General features: G+C 39.8%; 1 protein-coding gene across 3 annotated transcripts; it reads left to right on the plus strand.

Annotated features, from left to right (window-relative positions):
* The first annotated feature begins 1,698 nt into the window (after window positions 1-1,698).
* On the plus strand, window positions 1,699-27,809 carry PLA2G4F (phospholipase A2 group IVF). Of its 3 annotated transcripts, none has more exons than XR_003922386.2 (20): window positions 1,699-2,192; window positions 5,926-5,998; window positions 8,140-8,276; window positions 9,619-9,747; window positions 11,262-11,302; window positions 11,913-11,955; window positions 13,177-13,243; window positions 13,544-13,713; window positions 15,842-15,955; window positions 16,468-16,505; window positions 17,473-17,608; window positions 18,356-18,492; window positions 19,638-19,860; window positions 20,453-20,567; window positions 21,729-21,866; window positions 22,354-22,461; window positions 23,375-23,569; window positions 23,892-24,068; window positions 24,711-24,897; window positions 26,244-26,277. XR_003922386.2 is itself a non-coding variant. In XM_030006890.2 (20 exons), the coding sequence occupies exons 1-20, from the start codon at window positions 2,082-2,084 to the stop codon at window positions 26,471-26,473; spliced, it is 2,559 nt and encodes an 852-aa protein (XP_029862750.1). In that variant the 5' UTR covers window positions 1,703-2,081; the 3' UTR covers window positions 26,474-27,809. The 3 variants fall into 3 exon arrangements, 1 of the variants encoding a protein (XP_029862750.1); XR_005931059.1 differs by having other exon boundaries at window positions 23,931-24,068; XM_030006890.2 differs by having other exon boundaries at window positions 1,703-2,192; window positions 23,902-24,068; window positions 26,244-27,809.
* Window positions 27,810-27,835: the final 26 nt, after the last annotated feature.

Consider the following 27,835-nt stretch of genomic DNA (forward strand, 5'->3'; position numbering starts at 1 on the left):
CAGTTGAGTATATTGATATTTCTGGAGAAGACCAACCCACCAAAAAATAAACCCAAATCAAAACCTTGATAACATCCTTTGGAATCTCATTTCTTCTAATTAGGTACTGCATCTCAGCTCTTCTCTTAGTGCTGTGAATGGGAGCAAAAGGGTCCCTTGTGATATCTGCGCACATTTTAAGTACTATATAGTATAGTTGGTGATGGTGTCATTTGTTCATGCTTGCTGACAAAAAAATAACTGAATGAAATGTAGGTATACAACTACCTTTACCACTATGGGGATGCTAATCCAAGCAGAAGTTAAGTTACCAGGTGGGAGGCCATCTGTGTTTCCTCATGTTTTGATGCTGTTTTGCTTGCTTGTTTTCTTAGTCTGCTAGGAAATGATGAAAGTAGCTTCTCTTTGGATATTAAGTTGGCTGTCAACATTGTCTGTAGATAGCTAAAACTGCACCTAAACACTGTTTGCTAATGGATGATCTGTTGACTATGAAACAATTCTTAAGCATATGTTCTAAAGAGTTTTCAGTTTTTCTTGAGAGAGAAATTCAAGAGAAATTCTATAAACATGAGATCCCTGTGCTGAGATTTCATTGGAAGATGAGAGAGAACTTAAGGAGAAGGCAGGTAAGCCTGATTTTAAATGCAATTGGGCACTCGCAAGATAAAATACAGGCTTTATATACTGCCTATAGTAAGCTGTTTAGAATTAGTGTAGTTTCTCCATGTTAGCTTACTGTGTAAGACTGCTTCAATTTTCTGGTAATTTATAGTTGAGCTATATTAGATTAAATATAAATAAATCACACTTATGATTCTGCAGTTTTTCGAAGATAAATAAAACCTAATATGACAGTCCTTCACTTTGAATGCAGTGGTATGTAGAAATGCAAAGAAATTGCTTCTTCAACCCAGTGTCTATCTTTACCAAACCATTAAGTACCACACAAGAGCTTTACAGCAGTTGCTGGCTGTTCTGCAATGGTATGATGTTTGCTTTTTGCCTGTGCATTGACTCTAAGTCTGTGAATTCACTAACTAGTACTGACTTGTTTGTGTTCTAAATGTCAGTGCCTGTGCTTTTATTAATTTTCTTAAATTCTGATCTAGTGACTGATACTAATGACAGGAAATGATTAATGAATGGGACCTTGCTGAGAATGTGTCACATTCTCATGTTTGTGTGAGCTGGTGACATCCTGCATTACTGGCTTTCATACATTTTCTGCCACTTTCTAATTGCTGGAACACTTAAGTTTGTTTTTTGGTCTGCTGCTTCAGTTGAAGCTCTTTAATAAAAAGCTCCAGACAAGCCAGCTGTCAGCAGCTGTTAATAAACTAATCACTTCCTTTACTACTTAAATATTTTTTAAGACACAGTAGATGCATAAAAAAATCTGCCCAATCTGTTGTACAATTTTTCAAGAACCTTTGGTGGAGAATCAATACTGAGCTACATGGAAATGAGAATAAAGGGGGGCACATGCGCAGGCTGCTCACATAGTGAAAGGTTAGACATGGTGTTGAATCAATATTCTCTGAGGTATCCTAATGCAGACCATGTTGTGGTGTCTCTGCTCAGGCCTCCCTGAAACTTCTCACAACAGCTACAGTCAATGACAAAATTCGGCTTTGCTTCAGGCTTGTAAGATGGGAATTTCTTTATATTTAAAAATACTAGTTTAAGCTATGCTGAAACTCTGAGAGGGTTTAAAATGGTCAGAGTCCTAGATCAGGTTGCTGGAACTCTCAAAGGAAATCTGGACTGGGAGTTTTGAGGTTGTGGCTTAATCACGGAGTGGTGCTTCCACCTACCCAGGGCTTCCCTGTTTGGTGCTACTTTGCTGCCCTTATCTTTTACCAGTATTTGAAAAACCTGCCAGCAAGGTTTTGAACTGGGTTGTTTGGCAAGCGCAGGCCACACCTCCGCTTCTCGCAGTTGGAGCGCAGCCCAGTCCTGCGCAAAACTTCGGAGCGAGCCTGTAAAGAGCAGCCCTTCGCAGCCAGGCGCCTGGGGACTTCTCTATTTTCTGTGTTTCCCTATCAGGTTTTCTGCGGAGACGACAGGACATTTTTCCCATGTTCCATGAGGTGCTGCGGGGCCCTTTTCCACCCAGAGTGCTGCCTTTTCTGGCAGCTGTGCTTTTCCAAAGGAAGGAGAGGAAAGAGACTGGGTTTTATCACTGGCGGGTAAGACAAATTGTAGCGCTGTCTTTGGGACACCATTCCTTAGCTGATGTGTTCGGCAGTGACTTGCTGTTACTGCACGTGTGGAAAACCAGTCCTGCGCTTCTGCGGGAATTAATCAAAAAGTTTATAGTTAGGGGGAAATTTTGGATAACAAGAATGCTAATGGAGATTCCAGGTTTTTAGTAAATTCAGGGTCTGTGTGAGGCAATGCAGAGCAGGTCTCTGTTTCCTTAGGTTTTGGGGAGCAGAATTAAGCTGATGCCATGTACTTTTTTTTGGGGGGGGGGGGAGGAGAGTGCAGAATACTGCACTTCTCATCAGTAGAGACAAAATAGTGCTTATGTGTTTTCATGTAAAATATCCTTGATTACCATTCCCTTCCTTTCTGCTCTCTACCTTATCCCACAGGGCTTAATAATCTACAGTAGACAAAGACTAACGATGACTTCACACCCTGTTCATAATGCAGCATAACCACATTAGATAAAGTGGTTTCAATGTGTTTGTCCTTTAACTGGTGTATAATCATTCCATTGTATACGATAGCCTGGCCAATAACCTCGATTTTGAATTGCACTAAATGTTTGTGAAGGAGCCTTTCCCTGGGAGATCTGGTCTGTCATCTGATTACCTGTCCCACTACCCCCCACACCTCAATCTACAACTTAAAATTGAGGTGATCATTAGATGTCACAAGGTGGCTTGCTGCCTCTATGCCTGTCCACACTTCTGCTTGCTGTGTGATTAAAATTTCAACATGATCAGATCTCTTTAATTTTCCGGAGTTAACCTTAGTTTCACACATCTAAAGACAAACAGCAATATAAGTGGGAGCGAGCCCAGTGTTTGCCACTGCTGTTGTGATACTGAGCTGCTAGCACTACTCGTATCACCTGACTGATCATAAAACCTGCCCTCCAGAAGACCATGGTTCTTAGGACTGGGTCTGAAGTCTCCTTTCATGACTGTGGGTGCACACTTCTGTGCGAGGAAGGAAAGTGCAAGGGGTGCCTAGGAAAGCCAGGAGTTTGCTTTTGGGTTTAAAAGCAAACTTGTGGCACTTCGGCCACAAGGAAGGGAATTATGGGCAGCAGCGTTTACCTGGGAGCAGGAACAAGATGGGGAGAAAGTGCTCCTTTGTTAAACCAGACATTTTTTTGAGCTACCTGATTCGCCTGGTAGCTCTGAACATGAAAGAAAATATGGCTTAGAAGTTACTTTTTTGTTTGCTACTGATTTTGCTATTATTGCTAACAGTTGTTAGCAGGGTTGAGTGTGTGAAAATTCAGTCTTGTACCCTCATTTAAGGATTTCAAGGGGGTTTTTGCTTCAGGTGCACTCTCCTGAGCTCTGGAAAAGGTGATTCTGAAAAATCAGTAAACAGCAAAGTAGAAACTGGTTGCTTGCACCCATTGCGTATGTCGGTGTGCTGTCACGTACACTGGTATAGGCAGAACTGTTGTTATTTGTTGCTCATTTCCCACACAGATTTCTTGCCTGCCTTTTCCCTGATGCATTCAGATAGAACATATCTGATATTCTCATGCTTCGTTACTTTGCATGCTCACCTTGCAACATGTTATGACCTTGCTGTGCCTTGGCTAAAAGATAAGTAGAAAGGGCAGATGGGAAGGTTCTGGCATAACTGGTAGCGCAGACTTGGGAGCACAGTGAAATATCTGTTGTGTTACGTGCCCTTAAATTATGATCTGGGTGTGGAAAATGTATCCTCAGCTGCGTAATGACTGACTGCAAATCAAAGGTTGTTAGAGACCTTTGGAAAGGACTTTCTTTTGAAAATGTAACTATATGTTGATAGATGGTGTGCAGTAAAAGAAGGGTATGCTATCTTCAGGGTGTACTGTGCTTCCTCGGCTGATGGTGTCAGATTTCCAGATGATACTCAGGCTACATGAGTGAAGATTGCTTTGACAGCAGTGGGGGTGTGATTATGTAGCTTCATTTCTCAACAACCTGAAGAGTTGCAGCACCTTTAGGAAGTCGTTGAGAATCACATATGCAATCTTGAATTTCTGTAGTCCATTCCCCACCTTGATGAGGTAGAAAGGAGGTCAGGCTTTGCCTGAGAAACTAGTGTCAGTGACTGAACAAAATAGAGGTGATTAGGAAAGGCTTAAAAAGGAGGAAAAACTAGCATCTGAAGGGTAGACCTCATGGTGAAATTTGATGTGAAGGCATGGCTTGTTTCCAGAAACAAATGAGGGAAGGAGTATCTTCAACATGTTGATGCTGCAAATATAAGTCCTTTAACAGTAATAATGGTATAATTGGAGTTTATTTGCACGAATTTAATTTGGCAGCTGCATGTGAGATATCTTAGACAACCTGTGTAATTTTTACCCTTCACTTGTTCATCAGGGTGGATGGTACTCAGTACAAAGATGTTCAGTATACTATGTACGTCTTGGTTTTATTGTGTTGTTCAAACCCTGTTTTGCAAAAGCTGGCGAGTATCTTAAAGTGGTAAGAAATATGGAAAACTCCAGAAGTATGTGACTGCTTAACAAACATAGTACAGTTGCATTTATCAGATAACGAATATTCAAGGAGAGTTTGACAGTTCAGGGTTCATTGGTTTCCTTGAGATCCTAGTTAGTGATATGTAGGGCCGATGTTTTTATATAATGTTTGGTGTACTGCAGCATTTTGTTGTAAGTGAAGATCCCATTGAATTCAGTTGTAGATGAATACTTAGCATATCTGAAATTAAACTCTGGTCTCAAGCCAACCATGTAGAAAATGATGAACGTGAAGTAGTGACCACTTGTGAAAAGCATTTTGAAATGGGATTTAAGAATAGAAAAGGTTCTTAGCTGGACAGAATTGTGTCATAACTGATGGAAATGAGGCAGAATCCCATTCTGTTCATGAGCCTTACACAGCTGCTTCTGTGCGGTCTCTGCATTAAATCTTTTCAAGCTGTTTTCTCCTGTCCGCCCCCCCCCCCCCCCCCCCCCCGCCTTCTCCTTCATGATCTTCTAGGATTCAGTGAGGCTTTTTTTTCCTCTTCACATCCAGGCACTTAGATACTAACATTACTTTCCAAAAATAGCCTCCCAGAAGCTTTCAAGAGCAAGGATTACATTTTGATCTACGCTGGTAAAGCGGCATGCATGTTTATAGTGCTGATACCAATAACAGTCCAGAATGAAAAGGAATTTAAGGTTTGTCTTTTCTTGCTCAAACTGCCGTGAAGTATGTGTTCCTACAAGAAAGTGAGTTTTTTCCTCTTTGTAAACAGTGTATGCTTTCTATGTCTTTAGACCGTGCTGTTAAGATTCTCGCCGTGTCTGCTATTACTCAAGCATGCATGTGCCCTTGGCAAATAGTCTTAAACGAGCCAAGTCATGATGAAAATCATTTAAGCAGCTTCAGTGTCTGCTTATCCTTCAGCAAGAATGAACTAACGAAGAAATTCAAAATTGTTCTGTAATTAGAGGAAACCCTAAATAAGGGACTTATTTTCTGAAGTCTGTGAAGAGTTATCCTAAGACATCATGCATTGCCGTGCTGAAAGGGAATTGAGTTTCCTTCTAGTCTCCTTTAGTCTTCTTCCAGGACACTGAAAGTGCTGTGTATGTTCCCAAACTGACTCATTAATAGTTTATTTTGGGCTGGCTGGTCTGATCCATTCCTCTGGACTGATACTGATGTGGTTATAGAACAGGCATTGCAGTTGAGTTACATGCTGAGCTTGTTTCTCTCTTTTCAGTGGGAGAAGCACCCTTACTACAACCTAACAGTAAAAGTCCTCCGAGCCAGAAACATCAAGGGTACAGATCTGTGTAAGTATTTAGTCAACGTACTATGAAAACAGACGGTTTGTTGTATGCATACCTGTAACACAGGTAGCATTGTTATGGGAACTTCTTATCTACACATAGTATATTGTGTTTATGTCTGAACAAAGGTTTCTCTTGTAAAGCATTATATATATTTTAAAAGCTTGATCTAAGGCCAAGCTGCAGATTAACCCTGCTACTTTGCAGAACAAGATCGGGTAAGTCCTGGTGATGTTTTCCTTCCCTGCTCCTTTATGCATCCTACTGTGACCCATTCTGTGTTCCTTTGTCTGGATTCAGCCCTCCGGTCGTGGCAAATTTCACCCTTGCTCCTGCTGAACAGTCTTCTTGCGCTAGAAGTAGCAATCTTCAATTCTAGCTTCCAAATATTTATTTTCTCAGTTGTAGTAGTGCTTTCTTTCATGTGCCTGCTATTTTGTTGATGTAATTGAAGCTTTTAAAGAGGGTAGGTGGTTGACTGATTCTAAGACAAACTGCTTTTTACCTGTTCCTGGTTTTGATAGCATGGTATATATTCTCTTTCTCTTACGCATCTGTGTTGAGTAAAGCTCTTAGGGCTGTTTGGGGCATTTGGACCTTTAAAACTCTCTTGAGATTTAATTCCTTCAGATTTAATACAGTAAGGTAGTCTGTCTGCCTCAAGTTTATATCTGGCATCCAACACTGAACTACTGGAATGCTGAATGACTGTCTGGGGAATGGAAAACCCTCCTGAAAGGCTAAGGGCTAGAATCACACTGTGAAGAGAAGTTCTTTTTATGGCCTTTCTGTTCAACTGGAGTGAAGAATGGTTCTCATACTTGCGTTGTTAAAGGGGCCTTAACTGGAAGAAGGAAGGACTCTGAGACAATTGGTTGTTTTTAGGGAGTGGAAGCAGAAAGCTCAGTTCCTGGCCAGACTAGATGAGGGTATAGCAGTGGTGGATATTGTCTACTTGGACTTCAGTAAGGCTTTTGACACTGTCTCCCATAGTATTCTCATAGAGAAGCTGATGAATTATGGGCTAGGTAAGCAGACAGGGAGTTGGATTGAAAACTGGCTGAATGGCAGAGCTTAAAGGGTGGTGATCAGTGGTACAAAGTCTAGTTGGAAGTCAGTAACTAGTGGTGTAACCTAGGGGGGTCAATTCTGGGTCCCATATTGTTCAGTGGCTTCATTAATGATCTGGATGATGGGGCAAAGCGTACCCTCAGCAAGTTTGCTTATGTTACAAAACTGGGAGGAGTGACTGGTATACCGAAGGGTCATGCTGCTATCCAGCAGGGATCTTGATGGGCTGGAAAAGCAGGCTGACGGGAACCTCATGCAGTTCAACAAAAAGAAATGGAAGTCCTGCATCCAGGGAAGATCAGCCCTGTGCACCAGCGTATGCTGGGGGCTGATTGGCTGGAAAACAGCTTTGCAGGAAAGGACCTGGGGGTCTTGGCGGACAGCAAGCTGACCGTAAGCCAGCAATGCGCCCTTGCTGCCAGGAAGGCTAATGGTATCCTGGGCTGCATTAGGAGGAGCATTGCCAACGGGGCAAGCAAAGTGATCCTTCCACTCTGCTCAGCGCTGGTGGGGCTGCGTCTGGAGTACTGTGCCTAGTTCTAGGCACTCCATTAACAGAGATATTGGAGCTACCAAAAAGAGTCTTGTGAAGGGCCACTAAGACTGTAAACAGACTGGAGCATCTCTCACACTAGGAGAGGCTGAGAGATCTGGGACTGCTTAGCCTGCAGAACAGAAGGCTCAGGGGGATGTGTACAAGTATCTGAAAGGAAGATGTTAAGGAGATGAAGACAGACACTTTCAGTGGTCCCCAGTGACAGGACAAGAGGCAATGAGCCTGATATCAGCAGTCATCTTTGTTGAAAAGTTGATCTTCCTCATTTCGAATAGTAGTCCCTTTTATGAAGGGCTTTATGGTTTGGATGAACTAGAAAAAAGAAGTATAGGTACCTAATGTTCAATTTGCTACTGTTTAAAGAAGTGTACTTCATTAAAGGCTTTTGCTTTACAAGTCCAGCCTTAAATTTGCATGTTTCTATGGTGCAATGAGATCTAGAAAATGAGGAGCTCATGGGAAAGAGTATGTTTGATTAAAGTTGTTCTGATGTCTGTCTCTACACTCTCTGCTCTAGTGTCCAAGGCAGACTGCTACGTGGAACTAAAGCTGCCCACTGCGTCTCCCATAGTGTCCCGAACTCAGGTTGTTGACAACTCTGATAACCCAGAATGGAATGAAACTTTCCAGTATCGAATCCATAGTGCTGTCAAGGTAAGGAATGCACTTTGTGGAGCTGATTGGGCTATCTGCATTTGTGTACTGGCTTACTTTTGCTACTTCATTCAAAACCAAGGGATCCTTATTACCCTCAAAACCAGTGTTGCTTGTAAGGTGTCAGTCATCTTCAGTGGTACAAAAAACGGTACCATGCATATCCAGTGATAACCACAGCAGTTTGTAACTGCACTCTTGTGTAAATTGCAGCTAGAATTTTCCATAAATGTCCTTGTGATGCAACTCGGGAAAGGGAAGTTATGGCACTACATGGTAGATTTCAAGGAAATTCCTTGATAAAGCAAGTTTCTATTTGAGGATTGCTTCTACTTTCACAGAGTAGCAGTTGCCTTCTTGTAGCTCTACTTGCTTTATGCCGTCAAGTGGCTGAGTGACAATAATGGGAACTAAATTTTGAATCACTTTGCCACTTAGTTCATTCAGTCAAGTTTTGCCCTCAGTTCCTGTGATTGAGAAAAGCAAAATTCAAACTCTTAGAGACAGTACATCTGTCTGCTGTCTGAGCATGACATAATAGAGTATTGAACAAAGTCTTCAGATTGTCAGCATTCATTCTCAAAGTAGACATTAATGGTAGAGGGAAGGAAACTGTACTTTAAAAGGCTAGTGTTAGTATGGTACTATTGCTTTAAATAACATCCTAGGCCTTGGAATAAGGTGCTTATTAACTATCCCACTCACTGGAGTACCTTCCCATAAAGGTTGGTGACAAAGGTGGAATGGTAATTGACTTAAATGGTAAGAAAATTGCAAACTAAGCTTTAGAGTGTGTGAGCTTTTTCTTCCCCTGCAGTCTTGTAAGGCGTCTGTGTGGTTACTGTTGTGAGGCTACGCCTGCACAGTTCTAAGTTCAGTCTTGTCTCATTGAAAACTAGTTGGGTAGGGCCATTTTTTGGGTGCTATATGTACTCATTGTGTCTATTTCAATTAGTTTCTGCTGGACTTGCCTGCTCTGAGACAGTGCTGAGCAGGAAGTGATAGGTCCCTATAACATCCTGGACTGAATCATGCTGCAAGAGTGGAAATTGCTGTTGCTTCCTCAGGCAAATCTGTGCCTGAAGCTGGTGGAGAGTACTGCCACATGCATTTGGTTGGGGCCTCTCTCTAGTTGGGAAGATCAGAAAATCTTTTAGTTAAACACTATCAACTAGGAGCTTTTTCTAAACTATGCTGTACGTCCTGCTGGAAATAGTGAATTCTCTTCAGGATTGGGAAAGGGGAAGGATATTGATTAATGCATAAAGTGTCTATTGGATACAGGTTTATGGAAGTGTTTCTGTCTCTTCATCTGAGGCTGTTTGTTTCTGTTTGGTTTTAGAACATTCTGGAACTGACACTCTATGATAAGGATGTCCTTGTCAGCGATGAGCTCACGTCTATCGTCTTTGATGTAGGGGGCATGAAGCTGGGTCAGCCCTTGCTGCGCACTTTCAGGTTGAACCCTGAGGTTAGTCCCTGGCTTCTTTCCAGGTCAACTGTGAATAGCTGCATCTCATCATTACAGAAATCCGGCAGTACATGCTAGTTGATTTATCTGTATGTAGAAGCCAGAAAGGGAAAATGTGTCAGCAGGTGACAACAGCATATATGGTTTTACTATCATCTGAGATGTTTCTAAAATTCCTAGTGATTATTTTTTTTTTTTGTGGGTCTGCGTGTTCCACAGTCTTTCGGATGCCTAACTAAATGAAACTTGGGATGACTGCTTTCTTTCAGAAGATGTTAAAACACCTTTAAAGGGAACTGAATTTTCAGGAGACTAGAGGGGGCTTAAAGTGGGCTTAAAGTTAAAGGCATTTGCAGTCAGCAATCATTGTGGGGACTGCAGACTGCCTAGTTGATCATCATCAGTTTGCAGTGAAGAAGTTTATTGCTGCAAAGGTTACCTCCATATTTAATAAGTCAAAAGCCTAAGAAAAGGCTATTTTCCCTGAATTATGTTCAGTTACATTTAACCTCTGCTTCACATGGGTGCCATGGGTGCATATTAGCTGCTCTCAGTCCCTGTGTACCTGTTTATGGACTTGCAACAAGACAGCTTGTTTTATGTAGCTAAAGCCACATCACCAGTCTGATCTTTTTTGTAACTGCTTCAGACACATTGCTACAATAGGTCTGGATTAAAGCTGAGGTAATGATGTGTCTTCTTGAGAAATCTGGCTTCAGTGCTGTTAGTCAGTGCTGTTATAGTCAGAAGCAGACTGACTGGTATGCAGTTAGCAGGGAGGTGTTGGTCAGTGTCACAGGCACTCTAAATTATTTGTGATCATGGAAAGAGGCTTTGTAACTCCCTTGTTCCCACTAACTCTGTCCCGTTTGCTGAATGCTTAAGTCATCTTGAGCAGTATTTGTGGAACTGGAAACTTCAACTTCAGTAAAGAGAATTGCATAGATTGGCTTCTCCTTGGTTATTTTAAAAGCTGCATTAGGTCTGATATCAAGCATTTACAGTATGCTGTGGTAGGGGGAAAGATGGCTGGATCAATGTCTCTCAAAGACAAAGGCAGCAATGAGTTAAGAGTACAGTCTGCTGAAATAATAAATGGGAGGAAGCACAAAGCCTCATGTAGAAGCTGTTTGCAGAGATGGCACTGCAGTGGTATTTGAGCCAGAAGAGTTTTGTGTGGTGTTTGTTTTTTTGTTGTTGTTGTTGTTTTTTTTTTTTTTTTCATTAGCGGGGTAGTGGATCTGAGAGCCAGCTCTCACTTGTGTGCACTTGTGTCCTCAAACATAGATGTGTCTGGTCATATAGGATATGTCCAGGAGGAGAGGAATGTTTAAAGAACAACAACAACAAAAGACATAAATTTAAACCTTCCAAAATTTAACTGGAGCTTTTGTAAAAGCAACAAAAATAGTTATTATGGTTTGTAACAAGAAGAACGCTTAATCTCTTGGAAAAACTTCTCATAATAATATTCAAGATCAAGTGTCACCTGTGTCCAACTTTTATTTTCAAAGGCTAATGAAGAGCTGGACGTAGAGTTTTACTTGGAGAAATGGTGAGTCTTACCCGAAGAGCTGAATGAGCTTGTGCTCTGCACATATGTTGTCTTAGTTGCTTTTTCTGTGCAGGGACAGTCTTGCCCATAAAAAGGCTAATGCTTTACAGTTCTCTGTGGTGTTTGAGTTGATTCACCAATGGCTGATCACAAATATCCTTAAAGCTCAAGTCACCAAAATTTTTAGGGTACCAAAAAAGAAATAAAATTTTGCTGGACTTCATGGGAATGGCAGCACTGCAAAGGAAATGAATATTTTGTGGATGAGTTACTTAGGACTGGAAAGCTTTCACAGTTAACCTTGCCATATAAACAAATGGATACTTTATCTGATAGTCTATCTAAGCTCAGCTTTTCTCTAGGTTATCAAAATAACTGAGATGGGGAGGCCTTATAGCACATGCTTATAGTTGCAGACAAATTTTTTCTTCAGTATTTTTCCCCGCCTTGTTCTGTGAAGGGAAATATACCTGGTGTCAGTCTAGTTTGCATAGATCTCTCACACCGAGGACCTTTCTCCTCCCCCACTTATCCAGGCAGTTAGTTTATAAAATAGGATGAAGCAAATTAAAACCAAAACTAATTTGCATGAAATCTCTTCCTTTCACAGCTCAGATGCCCCCACAGAGGTATTGACCAATGGAGTCCTTGTGGTGAGTACATGGAAGTCAATTACATATATGTTGGGATTTACTCCTGAAAGGTATGTTTTTAGTAGCAAGAGGACAAGAGTTGTTGAGAATTCCAATCCTGCTTTGAAATAGCTCTTACTCTCTCCCACATCTGCCCCTCTTTTTTAATTTGCTGGTTTAAAAAGCTTTGTCAATTTTTAAAACTTGATACCAACTCACAGAAAGGGTGTATTTTTTTTTTTCCCCCAGTAGGGCTGTTTTAAAAGGTATAAACAAAAAATGTCTTTAGGAGGCTAGTGAGTCTTGCAGATTGTATTGAGGTTTCTAGCCTAGATGCTGGCCAGGCACAGTTCCCCTTCTTATCTTAACATGGATTATTTCTAAGCTTTTATCAGTACCATTAGTAAGTAGGTGATGCCTCCCATTCTCAGACTCGAGTTTTGGTCTTGAGGGATTTGTCTGTTCTCTTGGGGCAATCAGTCTAAGAAAATCAGTGCATTACACATTAAAAATACAGGTGTTACCACCTCTTTTCTGCCCTCAAACTAAAGGGACTGGAGCGATGTTTTTAATAAGGAGAAAAGGATGGGAAAGAGTTCATCATTGTTGAAATATAGAGTTTTAACATTTTTTTCAGGAAAAATTGGTGGCATTTAACAGCCTAGTTCTGCAAACTATTTCACATGAGAGAGTCTTTTGTGTTCCCATTTCCCTTAGCAAATCAGTCTTACATTCAAGCAGTGGAGTAGTATCTTATCTTTTAGAGCAATTATGGCCAATTAAGTATCTCATCTGCTGTCCTAGAAGGGAAGCTGGTGATTGAATGGCATGAGACACTAAATTTCATGAGGACATAGACAATCCAGGACAGAAAGTCATGGCAGAATTTATGAAGTGCTTGCCTGGATCTGAACAAGTTCTGAATAGGTACTCACACATGCATTAAAAAAAAAGGTAAAACAACAGAAAAAACCCAGGTGTTGAGAACTTGTAACTATGAAGTAGCAGTTGCAAAAAAACGCAGTAATTGGAATAGAAAGAGTGGTTTTGATTTTGAAACAAGCAAATAATCACATTCTGCTGAAATAAAACTTGCTTTTTATTTGAAAGATCAATATAATCCATAATGGTTTTTTGACAGCTTGCAGCTGTAAACCTGTACCTAATATAGTAGGTGGATTAAGCTTCAACAAAGAAGTGAACTAAAATCTCATAACCAGAGGTGGTTTCTTTTCTTCATAGGTTCATCCTTGCTTGTCTCTGCAAGGCACTGTCAACAAAGAGGAAAAAACAGGAGAGAGACAGCAAGGTAGGGCTGCCTGCAGAGTTGAAGTCATCTACTTTTCAGCATGTTTATTCCTTGGGATAGGGGGGAGACTTGATTCTCTGTCTATACGGTGCATTTTTATTTACTGACTGCAAAATTGACTTCTTAAGTTAATTTTGCTTTTATTTTTAATGCTAAATACTATTGGGTCACATCCACTGGTACAACACAAGAGAGTTTTTGCTTGTGTTTTCATAGTCTCAGCTACACTTAGGAAGTATCTGATTTTCAACATTTATTTAAATGGCTCCTGTGGTCTAAACTTCTTATTCTAATGCACAGGAAGCTGTGAGGTCAAGGTGTCTGTTCCAGGGGCATATCAGAAGCAGTTGTGTATTCCCTGGAGGCCAGGCAATGAGAAGGATTATGGAACCTCATTTGTCTTTCATGTGGATAAAGAAATGTGTCCAGAACTGCAAGTGGAGCTGGAGCAAACCATATCTGTCCTACAGGTAAGCATCTGTGCTGACTGCTACAAAGTTTACAGCCTACTTTTGAATAAATACACTCTGAAACCAGTACCTTTTGGTCCATGAAAGTGTCCTTAAACCTAAATTGAACAGCCTTAATTTGATCATGAGAAGGCCAGGGACTTCTTTAGATATTTAGGGATGTCACTTTTGGGTATATTATTCAGCTACCCGTGGATGTCAAAAGCTTGCATTGGAAGCAAGTTTCTTGGGGAGTACTATATGTATGTGGTACTAGGGACCATCTATTATGAAGGTTACTAATCACTTCCAGATACACCTTTTTGATCAAACCTAACTCTGTAATGTTGTAATTGCTCAGATCAAAATTTTCTAGGCTAGAAGCCTGTCTTGAATGGATGTATTATTTTTCTGGTTACGTATTAGGAATTTATGAGCAGAGAGATAAGTTTTTCTCTATCATTGCTTTTTACACACTACTCTATTTTAAAAATTGAATAAAAATGTCAGACTTTGCGTTGGATCTTTGACATTGAGTAAGGAGGTGAACTTGTCTTAGAAGTATATCCTCCCCAACACTTTAAAATCTGTTCAAACTTGGGGATTAAAAAAATCTGAATCTGCACATGCTTGCTACATGAAGACATCTTTGCTTTCAGCTGTTGAGATACTCTATAGCAAGTCTTTTCTGTCAGAAACTTGTAGAGCACTTGCCACTTGCAAAGGTTTATTTAGCTTTGTCTATTACTTCACAGTTTCTACAGGTACCCATGCAGTGTGTGTATCCCATAGGAGTGACTGAATGTTCATTGTGATGACTGCTCCCAGTATGGCCTGACACCAAAAATGAGAGCAAGGAAACTATTTATTCTGTGATGTTATTCATCCCCAGAAGCAGTTGGGCAGCATGAATGCAGATGGTGATCTTGACTACTCTAGAGGCAGCTATGGAGAAGAGAACACAAAAAAGAATACGGAAGAATAGCTTTGCAGTAGAGTTGGTTGGGCAGCAAACATGAAATGAAGAGGGAGACCTGGACTTAATTAGTCAAAAACTCAGAGCCAGGCAAGCAAAAACACAGTAGAAGTCAACCATGGAGATTAGCCCAGGTGGTAAACCTCAACCAAACCACCCTTGGTAGCTAGCAGAACATATTCCTTCAAGAGCTGGCCTAGAGCACAAAGCTATCCAGTATGACCTTTCCTCTCTTATCAGAGGTAGGAGAGTGCCAGGAATGTAGTAATGTTGCTTGCCCTGTACCTAAATGCATGTTATTTGCCCCTGTTAGGAGGAGGACAGTGGGCTTAGAGGGACATTTGACTCAGGACAGCTGTTTTTGGTCAGAAGACATCTGTGGGTAGTTCCTTGTCTGTCTTCAGTTCTTGTTTTGAGAAGGGTGACAACATGTTGTTTCTTTAAGCTGCTGTCTCGTCCCAAGGGTTGAGGCCTGCCGTGGGTGTAAAGGCTCCAGCCCACCTGGTAGGCTGTGTAGGTTTGAGTGTGGCCCTGTGATATAAAGGGTTTTTTAATATGCCTCTTTTAAATTTAGGAATCTGCACAAAGCTCTGTGTTAAGAGAGCTTGCCACTTGCTAATACAACATGGGAGAAAACCGAAAGATTTCCTGGCAAACTTTAATTTGCTCTGCTTGTAAAGATAATTATGGTTTTTTAATTGCATGCTCCCATTTGTTCCTAAGGCTATTATCTTATTTCCTATTTAGTGGTATTTTTTCTGTATGTCTAACACTGTTGCCTTGTTAGTATCTTTTCCAAATCCTGATTTGAAGACAGAATGCAAGTTTGCCTTGTGAGCTTTCTGACACATGTCAGAACACAATGATTTTGGGAGGAAATTTTCTATGTGGAGGTAAAGATTTTTTCCTTGCAGCAGACAGCTATATTTAAAAAAAACCCAAAACAACCCAAACCAAAACCAAACAACCAAAAAAAAGGAAGCTATTTGAGTGACACAAAAAATCCCAGCAAAGATCTGTCAAGCAGAGCACAGGATGATCTTGAAAAGCCCTAGACTTTTGGGAAAGATTTAGTTATAATGATCGTATGGATTGTTTGCTGTTTTTTTGACATATGAAAGTAATATCTAACTTTTTTCTGGAGAGCTCAAAAAACATTTTGTTCTTTATTAGGATGGTACGAACCCTCATATTGAAAAGCATACTACAGTTCTGGGATTGGGGACTGTACCAGTGAATTCCCTTCCTATTGGACAAAAGGTTGATAGAATTGTTTCTCTGGGAGAGGTAATGTCAACATTTTGCACTTGTTTTAACATGCTTGGGATAACTTTTTCCCCATTGCCTATAGCCATTTGGAAAGTTAAGCTGCACATGATTCTTAGGAGTGTCATTTTCTTGGCTATCTAGAATGAATTACTGAGATTACTCAGTGCAATTCTTCTAAAAATGTTTTCATGGTTGCATCTTGAAAAATAAGTATAGAGTTCATCACTTTCCAAAGCAAAAAGTCTGTTAGGGTATGAAAGAAAAATACCAGAGGAGGCAAAAAGCAAGAAGCTTGCAGAAGAAATCATTTTCTTCACCCTGCTCTCTGAGTAAATGTTTTTACTTTCTGTGGAGATTATTGAAAATGTCTAAAATAGGTGCAAGGGAAAGATGTTCCAGAGATGTAGTTTAGTGGGTGAGTGTGCTGTTCTGGTTAGTATCTAGTGACGCTGTTGATGTCATAACCTCTAGTTAGTAGTTCCACCTATGTAATTGCTACCAATTGTAAGATGTGTTCTCTCCTTTCACAGGGACAAAGTTTGGATATGAGTTTGAAAACTGAAGAGAGGTGAGTACGAGGAACCTCCAAGACCTCTAAAAATCAGGAAAGGCCTTTATTCTCATAGTGAAGGAACTGAGTGACTCTCCCTGCTGTTCTGCGGAGTTTTCTGTTCTGTCTGTTGTCTCCATTGATCTCTTGGTATACATTAGAGAAAAATACCTGGTTGTTTTTCTTCTGAAGGCTGTGACTCTTGACTTTGCAGATACTGTCTATTGGATTGGTGTCAGTCCTGCTGAAATCTGAACAAATTTTGTGTTCCTAATACTTAAACATAAAATAGCTGGTGGTGTAAATATTAACCAGCTTTCTTAGATACATGTAGTTTCCAAAATATGTGCAGTGCTGTACTGACAAATAGGAAAGGACATCTCAGTGTGTGAAGAGCTTGAACTATAAAATAGATGAAGGGTGCAAGAAAGGAGTGATAAGGAAAGAATAACACGCAAAACGGAGCAGTTGGCTAGTAAGTTGATAGTGTCATTGGGTATATAGTAATTAACTGAAGATCCTGCTCCCCTTTTACAAACTCATGGCAAGTTTATTGGTGTTCAGTTGTCCCCTTCTGCCTCTTAAGTTTAGAAATTTCTCTTTTAAAATCGTTCTTCCCCTCATTTCTCCACCCATGTCAATACAGTGATCTCAGTTGTTCCTCATACAATCTTCTTCACCTACTGAGAATCTTTTCTTTCTTTGTGAAATTCCTGAAGCTTAATCTGAATACTGTTTGACACAACCTTTGTATTTATACATTAAGGAAGAAATACAATAGCGAGAAGTTTCATTTTTGATTCCAAAAGCTGGTGTTACAAAATAGCTGGTGTATAGACATACACTAAAACTTCATTTAGGAGTTTGATCTAGATCAGTGATTCAGATCAGCACCTAGACTGTGTGTTCACAGAAACTGATTTTGCCTGGTAATTACAAATCCTTGATGATTTTGGGTTTTTTTTTGTTTTAATTTCTACTTCAGCACTTGGGATCTTGACATACGTCTGGGTTTTGACCTCTGTAAAGAGGAGAGAGAATTTTTGGACAAAAGGAAGAAAATAGTTTCAGAGGCACTGAGGAAGACTCTTCACTTAAAAGAATCCCCTCGAAAAGATGAGGTATGGAGCATAGTGCTGTAGTGAGATATGTAAAATCCTTTGTGCTTGGTTGATAATTAGGTATTGTAGGATTCTTTGCCTGTAACCAACAGAAACCGTGGTTTGCATTCACCATGGTGTGAGATAGATCCCTGTGACATTTCAGTTCTGAAGTCTCAAATGTTGTTATATTTCTAAAATTTTGAGGGATATGTGTGTGTTTTGGAACACAAAAAATTGAAATTTCAGAATGTATGTACTTTCTTTAGTTGAACTCTTGTATCTTGGCCTTTGAGCTCTGAATTGTGATGGGAAAGTCTGTTTCAGAATGGTTAAACTGAAGCTCAGAGCACAGGAACAGCTTCCTACTTGCTGATTTGAGGACACTGTTATAGCTGTATACCCTATAAGGTAGCCTGATACCTTGCTCTGTGATCTTTGGGTGCTGTTATAAGAATTATTGCCTTTTTATTGTTCTTATGTGTATATTGTATGGCATGCAAGTAAATGTGTGATAATATACATAACAATTTCAGTGAGTGGCTGTCCCTAAGATGACACTGCTATGTTTTATAGTAAACAATATATTTCAATTACAAAGTAGAGAAAGGAGTTCTGGTTGAAATCAAACCTGAAATTACTTGAAATGTAAATAGAAATAGAGATTTTACCTCTTATTTTTATAAGAATGAGACTGAAATGGGATTAGTTCTGTAATTTATTGGCAATTCAAAAGTCTGTGATTGTGACTGAGTTTGCTGCCTGCAGGTTCCAGTTGTAGCAGTACTGGGGTCTGGAGGTGGGATGAGAGCACTGACTTCGTTCTATGGCAGTCTTGCTGGGCTTCAGCAGCTGGGCCTTTTGGATGCTGCAATATATCTGTGTGGAATTTCTGGGTCTACTTGGTAAGTTACATGCAGTGTTGATTCCAGAAACTTACAGGTGAATATGGTAGCGTTGATGCAAAATAAGGCCAAAACTGCATTTGTGCCATCTATACGGGCAATGAGGTCAAATATTTTATCAGTTCTCACCTGTGAGTTCTGATGGGGATCCTAAAGAGTCCAAGAGATCCATTATACTTCTAACCCATACAGCTGCTGGCTAAATTTATGAATCTGCTGCTTTTGCAAGCCTGACAGTTGAATATTAGAATGTACTACGTGAATAAGACTGCTGTGTGTTACCTCAGAGCCCTGACTTCAAAAACTTTCCCCATTTCCTTGCTCTTGCCAAGAAGATAACCGAGGTGGTACAAGTCACTGGAAACACGTCCGCGTGGACCACTGTGCCAACACCTTCCAAAATGCTGTATGCAGCTGAATAGAAGGATAGCACCAGCTTGCTCTTTGGTGGACTGGAGCAATGTGCTGAAATGTTAGACATGGCTAGAATGTTTCAGTAGTTCAGTTCTTGGAGTTTGTGGTGAAGTCATCCCTCATAAGTACACATTGTTTCCATGAAATGATTTCACTGAGGAGTTGTGCAACCTGACAGTATAATCCTCCCTTCCAGAGCTTTATGTGTTAAATTAACTCCTATGTATCTAGTTCTTCCACTAACCTTGTGATCTGGCCTGCCCTTTTAATTCAGAAACAGACTTTCAAACAAATGTAGGTGTCTGTTCACGTGGATAGCCAATAGGCCAAACCAGATTCTCATTTAATTAGACCTGTGTTCTGATGAAGGCTATGGCCTCTATTGCTGTATGCAGTAGCACCCTTGCTGTCAGCCAGTCTCTCAGGGTTGTTATGGTCTGGAGTTAACTCATCTTTTTGAACTGGTTCATGTGTGCTAGCATATGATGCTTGAAACATCCTTGAAAAGTAGGTTAGCAATCAGGATGAAGTTGTCCTGTAGGTGTCAGGGTTTTCAGCATGTTTCAGAGTTCAGAAATCCATTATTATGGTCTCTTTTCTCTTCACGATGTTTTGTCTTTTAGCTAGACTTCTCAAGCTTTTAGTTCGGTGCTGCAGCACTAATTATAACTAGCTAAAATTGTTTACACAAGGGTCATTATTACTGATGACATTAATATAAGCTTTTTCAGGTGTTTATCAACATTGTATCAAGACCCTGACTGGTCACAGAAAGACCTTCAAGATGCAATCAGAAGAGCTCAGGGTACTGTGTCTTGCAGCAAAGCAGGGGCATTTTCCCCAGAACGACTGAAATACTATTTCCAGGAGCTGAATGCAATGGAGATTAGTGGACGGAAAGTTTCCTTTACAGATTTGTGGGGCCTTATTGTGGAATACTTCCTACAACAGAAGGTAAAAGAGTTCATGTTTGGAAGTGTATTGCTGTTTGTCTTCCAGGTGGGAGCTCTGCCCACCCACATGTTGTGTGTCAAGAAACCAATTACTCTCTACCTTTGTGAACTGTTCTGGAATAGGTGGTGTTGTGGAATAAACATAGGGAGTTCTCATCTCTTTCTGCCCTGGGGTTTCCAGCACCCTTCTTCAGTAAAGAATTTTGAAGTCGTATAGATCAGTCTTATAGAAAAATGTAGTGTTTATTTGGAATGACTGTTACTAAATTAATAGTTTCTTTACTGGGCAGGTTAAGCCTGAGAGAATGATGTTGGTTTTGCAAAATGGCGTTACTGTGCAGTATTTGCTATGCTAATCGAAGTCAGAAATCAGAGGGGTAACTAGTTTATTAATAACAACAGACACTCTAAATATGCAACTGCATAAATATTCTGGCAAAATCGGACCATATGCATGAACAGAGGGAGGAAAAGGGACTTTGAATCAGTAGCACTGTTAGTCAGAAATGCGAAGCAACAGCTTCAAACTATCAAAGTATGGGCACAGAACTTACCTGACTAAAGTGTGCTTTTCCTTCCTTGCTTGTCACCAGGAAGATCCATCAAAGCTGTCTGATCAGCAAGAAGCAGTGAAATGGGCCCAGAACCCCTATCCTATCTATGCAGCTGTCAATGTGAGACCCAATATTAGCAGTGGTGACTTTGCAGGTATGAACATGGCAAACTTATTTTTGTTTGCTAAAATTCATAAATTCCTTTCACCTATCCAGTTCCTTGGGTAGTGAGTGGCTGCCAACAGGAAACATGGCTCAAGCAGCAGTTGGTAGTGCAGCAGGCAATAGGATACTGCTTGGCAGAATGCTCTCCTGATCGCAAATGTCTTCATCATGGCTGTAACAGAGAAATGAGGTTCAACTCTGCTGGCCACTCCGCATGTTTTTCTAGAAAATGCCTGAAATTTTCAGGCACTGAGAGGGAAGATTCTTATAATACATGAGTCTGTGCCTGATCAGAGGATTGGAGTCCTTGGTAATTAGGTGACCTACTTTCTTTTATAGTCTCAGATAATCAATTTGTGTAGAATTCATGTAAAATGATGGGTTGGCAACCTTGTAGCATGCATCATCAAAATTGTGGTTTTTAGCAGCCTGGGTTCTTGCTGGTTATACAATTACAGTAAAAAAATGAAGGCCAGTCCTATTCCAGGTCACTTGAAACTTTAAATATGATGCAACAAGTGAGGATAGATACAGTGAGACAGGAACAGAAACGCTTGTGTCCCATCTGTGTACCACTATGGGACTTTTGTTTGTTTTGCTCTGGACAAGTGTGCGTGTATGACAGTGAATTTGATTTGTAAATATTTGTGGAAAGCTTTCAAGCATGAGGGGACACTTTGATAAGCAGACAATGAAGTCTGACACAGTGGGTCGATTGAGTTTTCAAGTCAGTAGTGTAGTAGTTGCTGAGATGGTAAGTAGCATGAAGAAAGGCTGAGAAAAGTGAAGTAGCTTCCATTTGTGATGGAAGAGGGAGCCATCAGAATGGTTTAAAGTGGAAGTAAAATAGGCAGGTTATTTCTGCAGTAACAAAGTCAAGATGGAGCAAGATGGGATTTTAATATTTTTTTTTTTTCCAAAAGCCAGGAAGAAAGGAGGTTTTATTTAGTCAATGAAAATGTGTAGAAGAGTTTTTATTAATCATGTGTAAGATAGAGGATTGCTGAGAAGAGTGGCAGGGAAATCCATAGTGAAGGTGAAAAGCAGAGGGAGACTCCCTTCTGTCTCCCTTGTGTGAAAAGAAATCAAATGGGCATTTTCACCTACGTTTATTCTGAGATTAATAAATATCCTGTTGGCTTGTTCTTAGAATGGTGCGAGTTCACTCCCTATGAAGTTGGATTTCGCAAATATGGAGCTTTTGTCCGAACAGAGAACTTTGACAGTGAGTTCTTCATGGGACGGCTTGTCCAGAAACATCCAGAGCCTAGGATTTGTTTTCTACAAGGTATGATCTTACAGTAATGAATAAAATGGGGAGATGGAAAGGAGCTACACTGCTTTTGGGGCTCATCAACATAAACCCATGCCTTTTTGTTCCTTCCTAAAGAATTTGAAGAAGGGAAAAATGTAAAATCTTTCTCCAAAGGTTTAGGTGTATGTTCATAGTATTACAGTCTGGTGTCCTGAGTCTGCAAGAAGACTCTTTTTATGAGCTGCCTGTCAAAAACTTCTGCTTTAGGTCTTCCCATTCTCTTGCCATCTTTCCCTTGCCGATAGAAGAGATTTTCTCTTGGAGAAGCTTCTGCATTGTATTATTACATCAGAATTTGTCACATGATTAACTCAAAGGTTTAAACTCAAACATTACCTGTTAGAATAGTAGGGGTCAAGTGACAGCCCTCTCCCATGACGAATGGCAGCTGAATTATAGGCCTTTTGGTTACACTGTGAAAAGCCTTTTGAGTATTAAATTCTTCATGTTTCTCCTGCAGGAATGTGGGGCAGTGCCTTTGCTGCAAGCTTGGATGATATCTGCCTGAAGGTGGTTGGTATAGGACTGGGCTTTCTAGATTCTTTCAAAGATGTTATCAAAGTTGTAGGTAAGAACATGCATTAAAATAATAGGATTTTTCAAAAGATTTCTGTTTTTGGAATGATCATACAAATAGTATGACTCAAAAATGTGCTGTATTTTCAAAATCAGCATAAAGGATGGATTTGGACAGATCTCTCTTGTCCTGTATTATTCCCTTCCATCACACATATAGTGAAGAGAGCAATTATAGTTTTCCAGTACACTTTCTCTTCCTTCCTTTTTAAAATTTTGTATCTGACTTTGACTATGAATTTGGGCTAGTTCTGGGAGCTGTCTTAAACACATATTGCAAGTGCAGGGGTTGTAGTCATGAGAAGAGGAAGAACAGAAACTGGACTGCTAAGTAGGAGGATGGAAAACAGGTTTTCAAATCCCCCCTTGGCCTGATTTTTGTAACCTTGGATAAGCTGGTTCTATGTTTATGCATTGTTCTCCTTTTGTACAATGCCTCCCTAGCAGTGAAAAGGAAGTGTATTAAAGGCTGAGAGTTACTCAGGTGCATAGCCTTATAGTAAAGTAGCAGGGGGAGAGATTTTTTTCTTCTCTGCTTTTGCAGCCCCAGTTTTTTCCCCCATGCTTTTGTTGTTGTAACTATAAATGCTACTGTGTGTGGATGACCGTTGTTGTTTTATAAGATGGAAGTTGTCATCACTTGGTAACAAGGATTTCTTTGTGTGGGTTTGAAATGCATATGGACAATGATTTGTGAGTAATGCTATTCCCTTTAAACAGGGCAGGTAAATTATCCAGCTATAGAATATGCAGCTCATTTAAATTTCATTACAATACTTTTTTTATTAGAGGACAAACTCAGTCTTAGGACAACTGGTTAAATATTGTAGAAAAAAGTCTGATTGAAAAGTTGGAGCTAGACAAGCATTTTCTGTGTGTTCTGCACCATTCTGTGGCTTCTGCAGATGACTGCCGAAGATTCCATTTCCAAGATCCAGCACGACTGAAGACTCGCTTGGTTATACCTGGGGGCCCCTTGTTACAAATTTTTCAGGATTTCTTCAAGTCCCGGGTCACATGTGGAGAAACCTTCAACTTCATGCGGGGATTGTATCTTCATAAAGATTATGTTAACATCAAGAAATTTGTGGCTTGGAGAGGTAAATGAGTCTATATATATCTGGGATGTAAAATAGCGTGTTAATGTTCTGTAACAGTCAATGTTACAGAACATAAGTGAGCTTGACTCTGTTCCACTGAAGTCAGGGAATTTACCCCTTCTTACACTGTAGCAAAAAATTTGATCCATTATGTATGTTGTCATATAAGGCAAGCTCATCATCAGACTTTACAGGTCAGCCTCAGATGAATGTGCATGTTGGAATGCCTTTTTTCTTCTTATAGCCCCAGCATAAGCTTTGTTTGTTGCTTGTTACTGAGAGGTGTGTAATGATTCGTTATAGTTACTTGTGTTACTTGGAGTGTCTTCTAGGCACTCATCTGGATGCATTTCCCAACCGGTTGACCCCCATGGAAGAAAGCTTGTATTTAGTGGATGGTGGCTTTTCTATCAACTCTCCCTTTCCTTTGGTACTTCAGCCAGAGAGGGATGTGGATGTTATCTTGTCATTCAATTTTTCCTGGGAAGCTCCATTTGAGGTGAGAGATGTAGCTGAGCATTATTACATGAAGATAAAAGCACAGAATCATATTCACAACAGCAGCAGATCAGTTGATGCTGAATACAAACACTAATGAAAGAATGCATTAAAATAAATCCTTACCTCTTTCAAATATTATTGTACTATGTTTTTTACTGTGAATGTCATGAGGAGATGGAAAGTGACAACTGTAATAAGATTCAAAACTTTTCAGAAGCCTGAATAGATTGTTATCTAAAATAAGAGTACTTGCTTGGCTCATATGATCCTTGTTACTTAGATGTATGCTTCTAATGGAAAAGTGGCTGTTGGTGATTTTCTTCATGAAAACAAGTTATTTCCGTTCTATACAAGTGTTTATATTTAAGTGCAGAAAAGTCAAAGTGAATATATTTAGAGTAATAAAACATAAAAAGTCACAGCTGCAAACTATTGATGTTTGGTAGCAGTTCTCAGTTCTGCTCTTCAGTCTTCTTCTGTATCACTAGCCAGAGAAATTGTTTCTGCCAATTTGAAGTTGGATTTCTGTCACTTTTTTTTTTTTTTGTGAAAGTCTTATCGCCCTTTGAGAATTGTAGTTAGATGATCTTAGAGGTGTTGCTGATACTCTATTGAAATGATTTTTGCTCTTTGACAACAGGTTTTAGAGCTGACTCAGAAATACTGTGAGGAGCGGGAAATTCCTTTTCCAAAAATCAAATTGAGTGAGGAAGATGAAAAGAAGCCAAAAGAGTGTTACATGTTTGTGGATGATGATAATCCAAGGGCTCCAATTGTGCTCCATTTCCCATTGGTGAATGAAACCTTCCAGAAATACAAAGCTCCAGGTAAGGGAGCTGTATCTTAAAGAGCTATTTTTACAATCGTTTGGGTGTGTTGACGGGGAAAATTCAGTGGGCTCAGTGTCCCTCCTTTCATTCTTCTTAGTATTACCCTGTATTTATTAAATTGTTACTTTCATTTAAGGCGGAATTAGCTTCTACTAGTTGTTTGGAAGGGAGAGTGGGAGAAGACGCTGACAATTAAAAAAAAAAAGAAAAAAAAATCTAAAGGCTGGAAGAATCAAAATTAGGCAATATTTTTGCTTCTTTCTGAACCTTTCTGCCCTGATACCTGATTTTGTTACTTTTAGTTACTCCGAATATACGTGAAAGCACTACAAATCAGATTAAATAATAAGTTCATTTCTTTATTGGATATGAATAAACCACTAAGCAGCAAAGTGTTGGGGACCAATCCATATGTCAGATCATGTAACTCAATGCTGAGTGGCCTGTGCCCTTGTAGTGTAAGGTCAAGTGATAAATGATCCTTGCTTCATTTAATGTGATTTATATAGACTGTAAGGCCCACCTCAGTCTATCCAGCAAGAGCACTGGAATGAAAGATAGAGCTATACCTTTAAGAAGAGACAGGCAAAATTCAATGTCCTATTTCTCCCATGCTGGGAGGAAACAGCATCCTGAAGAAAACCTTTGGAATACATAGAAAAGAATGTGCAGGACTGACGCAGGCAAGAGAAATGTAAGGGACTCTGTTAATGCTATCTATATTAATACTATAATGTTTGCCAGGCCCTGGCTGCATTTACTCATCAACGATGAAGAGTTTCAAAGTATTGGGCTTAAATATGGCTCAAGACGACTATTTCTAGAATAGCAACAAGCAAAAGTGTTTTTAGCAAATTACTTTAACGTTCATCTTTCAAGATTGGTATTCAAATTTAAGTGACAGGGTGCTAAAAACACGAGTTACCATATTTTGAAGAGTATATACTACCCTCCTAAGGTCAGTTGAACTCAGGGTGTTAGTGTTTTTTATTTTAGTGTAGAACAGTACTTCCAGAAGAGTTGAGCTTTGTATTTCCTGTTTTCAGCATGATAATCATGGATGTACTAAACAATTTATCACAATGAAAATGTATTTTAGTCCTGTATTTTGGAGACTAGTGGAAGTAGAAAGAGTAATAATACTTTACCTTCAGCTTCCAAGCATTTTGGATCCTGAAGGAGCTGAAATCTCTGAGGAGGAGCTTTGCGGAAAAAGTTAAGGTTCAACAGTTATCTGTGATATCCTCCTTGCAGAATCCAACTAAAATGAGCCTACTACAGCTGCTTGTTTTGTGTGGTTTGGTTTTTTCTTTTGGCTTTTTTTTTTTTTTTCCTTGCTGCAGGAGTTAAACGTGAGTCAGAAGAAGAGAAATCCTTTGGTGACTTTGTCATTGAGTCAAAAGATTCTCCATACCGTACACTAAATTTCACCTTTGAGCCATACGATTTCATCAGGTTGGTGGAAGTGAATCGCTACAATGTTCTGAACAGCAAGGACACTCTCTTCAAAACCCTAAACTTGGCTCTGCAAAGGAGAAAGTTGAAGAAAGTCATCAATATGTCCAATACATGAGGAGCTTCCATAGCTGAGGATACAGCCAGGCTGCAGTGTACAAAAGTTGTGTGGTTCAAGACAGAATACCAAGAACTAGTAGCTGGAAACTGTCTTGTGAAGGGAGTAGCAAATGTGACACTGAAAATCCAGATAACGGATGCTCTTAACAAAAACTCAAGGAATGTACGGTACAACATGGATGTTGCTTTGTCATGTGGGGAAGAGTAGGGAATTATCTAGGCCAGTATCTCATCTTACAGTGGCTGGTACCAGATGACTAGGGAGGTGTATTCAAACAGTTCAAGCACTTGGAGAATAATCTTCCAAACTCCTCTGAGTGAAGCACCTCTTTTTGTCAAAGGTCTGGCAGCGTTCAAGGAAACACTGATTTCTCCTATACCTTTATCTCTCTTGCTTTTTGAACCTCCCTCCGTGAACTTTGACAATTTACATCATCTGGCAAGGAACTCCACCAATTGTAACTATGCACTGAGAGAGGAAATGTCTCCTTTTGTTTTCAATGTGCTACTGGCTGATGCCCATGTACTTTCAAGACTGAACAGTCATTATCTGCTTTCCATTTTTGCCATTCATGGTTTCAAAGATCTCTGTGATATTTGCTTCCTACCCTTCTCAAGGATTATAATGGCTTTTAGTCTCCCAGAAGTTCAATACAGAGCACCTTACTTTTGTAACCGTTTGTTTTTGAGGAAATAATAGTTCCCTTTTTTATATTTAACAATTAAAGATACCTCATGGGATTGTGTTGCTTCTTCCTACAGTTTGATCATCACAAGCTGATGAAACTTTAAAAATGCTGCAAGTCTCATCTTTCTCTTTCTGTGTAAGAGGAAGGAAGGCTCCTTTGAAGAGTCTGAATTAGGTATTTTTTCCTTACACTTGGGTTTGCAATTCAGCCAGACCTTTGTTCAAGGAATTTCTGTGTGTGTCTATATATTTTAAAAACATGAATATTCAAGGTAGGCACACCTTATGAATGTGAATGAATAAAATAATGTCAGATGCTGCTATGCTGTGGGATGGAATTCACCTCACTTTGCAGAAAGCTCAGAGAAAAGTACTGAATTATGCAGTTGGAAAATATCTGATACAAAAGGGTGGCAAACAAACACTGCTTACTTTTGTGGCTTTTACATTGAGCTGAATGTACCAATTCTGTGTCTGAAAACTGGAGGCAGGAAATTTTTCTTTTCTGAAATTATGTAAAGGCTTATAAACGGGTATGATTCTTGATATATTTTTAAATGTATTTTAATAAACATTAGTTTTGCTAATGTGCTTTTCACAATTTTTCTTATGAACACTTGTCTTGATATATTTTTCTTTATTCCAATAAAAAGTAAGCAAAAAAGTCAATGT

This window comes from Aquila chrysaetos, chromosome 2 (assembly GCF_900496995.4).
Source record: "Aquila chrysaetos chrysaetos chromosome 2, bAquChr1.4, whole genome shotgun sequence".
Taxonomy (NCBI): Eukaryota; Metazoa; Chordata; class Aves; order Accipitriformes; family Accipitridae; genus Aquila; species Aquila chrysaetos.

Coding starts and splice junctions, on each gene's coding strand:
- PLA2G4F (XM_030006890.2), top strand. CDS start 2,082: ATGTTCCATGAGGTGCTGCGGGGCCCTTTTCCACCCAGAGTGCTGCCT. Junction 8,277..9,618: donor GAATCCATAGTGCTGTCAAG/GTAAGGAATGCA, acceptor GTTTGGTTTTAG/AACATTCTGGAACTGACACT. Junction 11,303..11,912: donor GAGTTTTACTTGGAGAAATG/GTGAGTCTTACC, acceptor TTCCTTTCACAG/CTCAGATGCCCCCACAGAGG.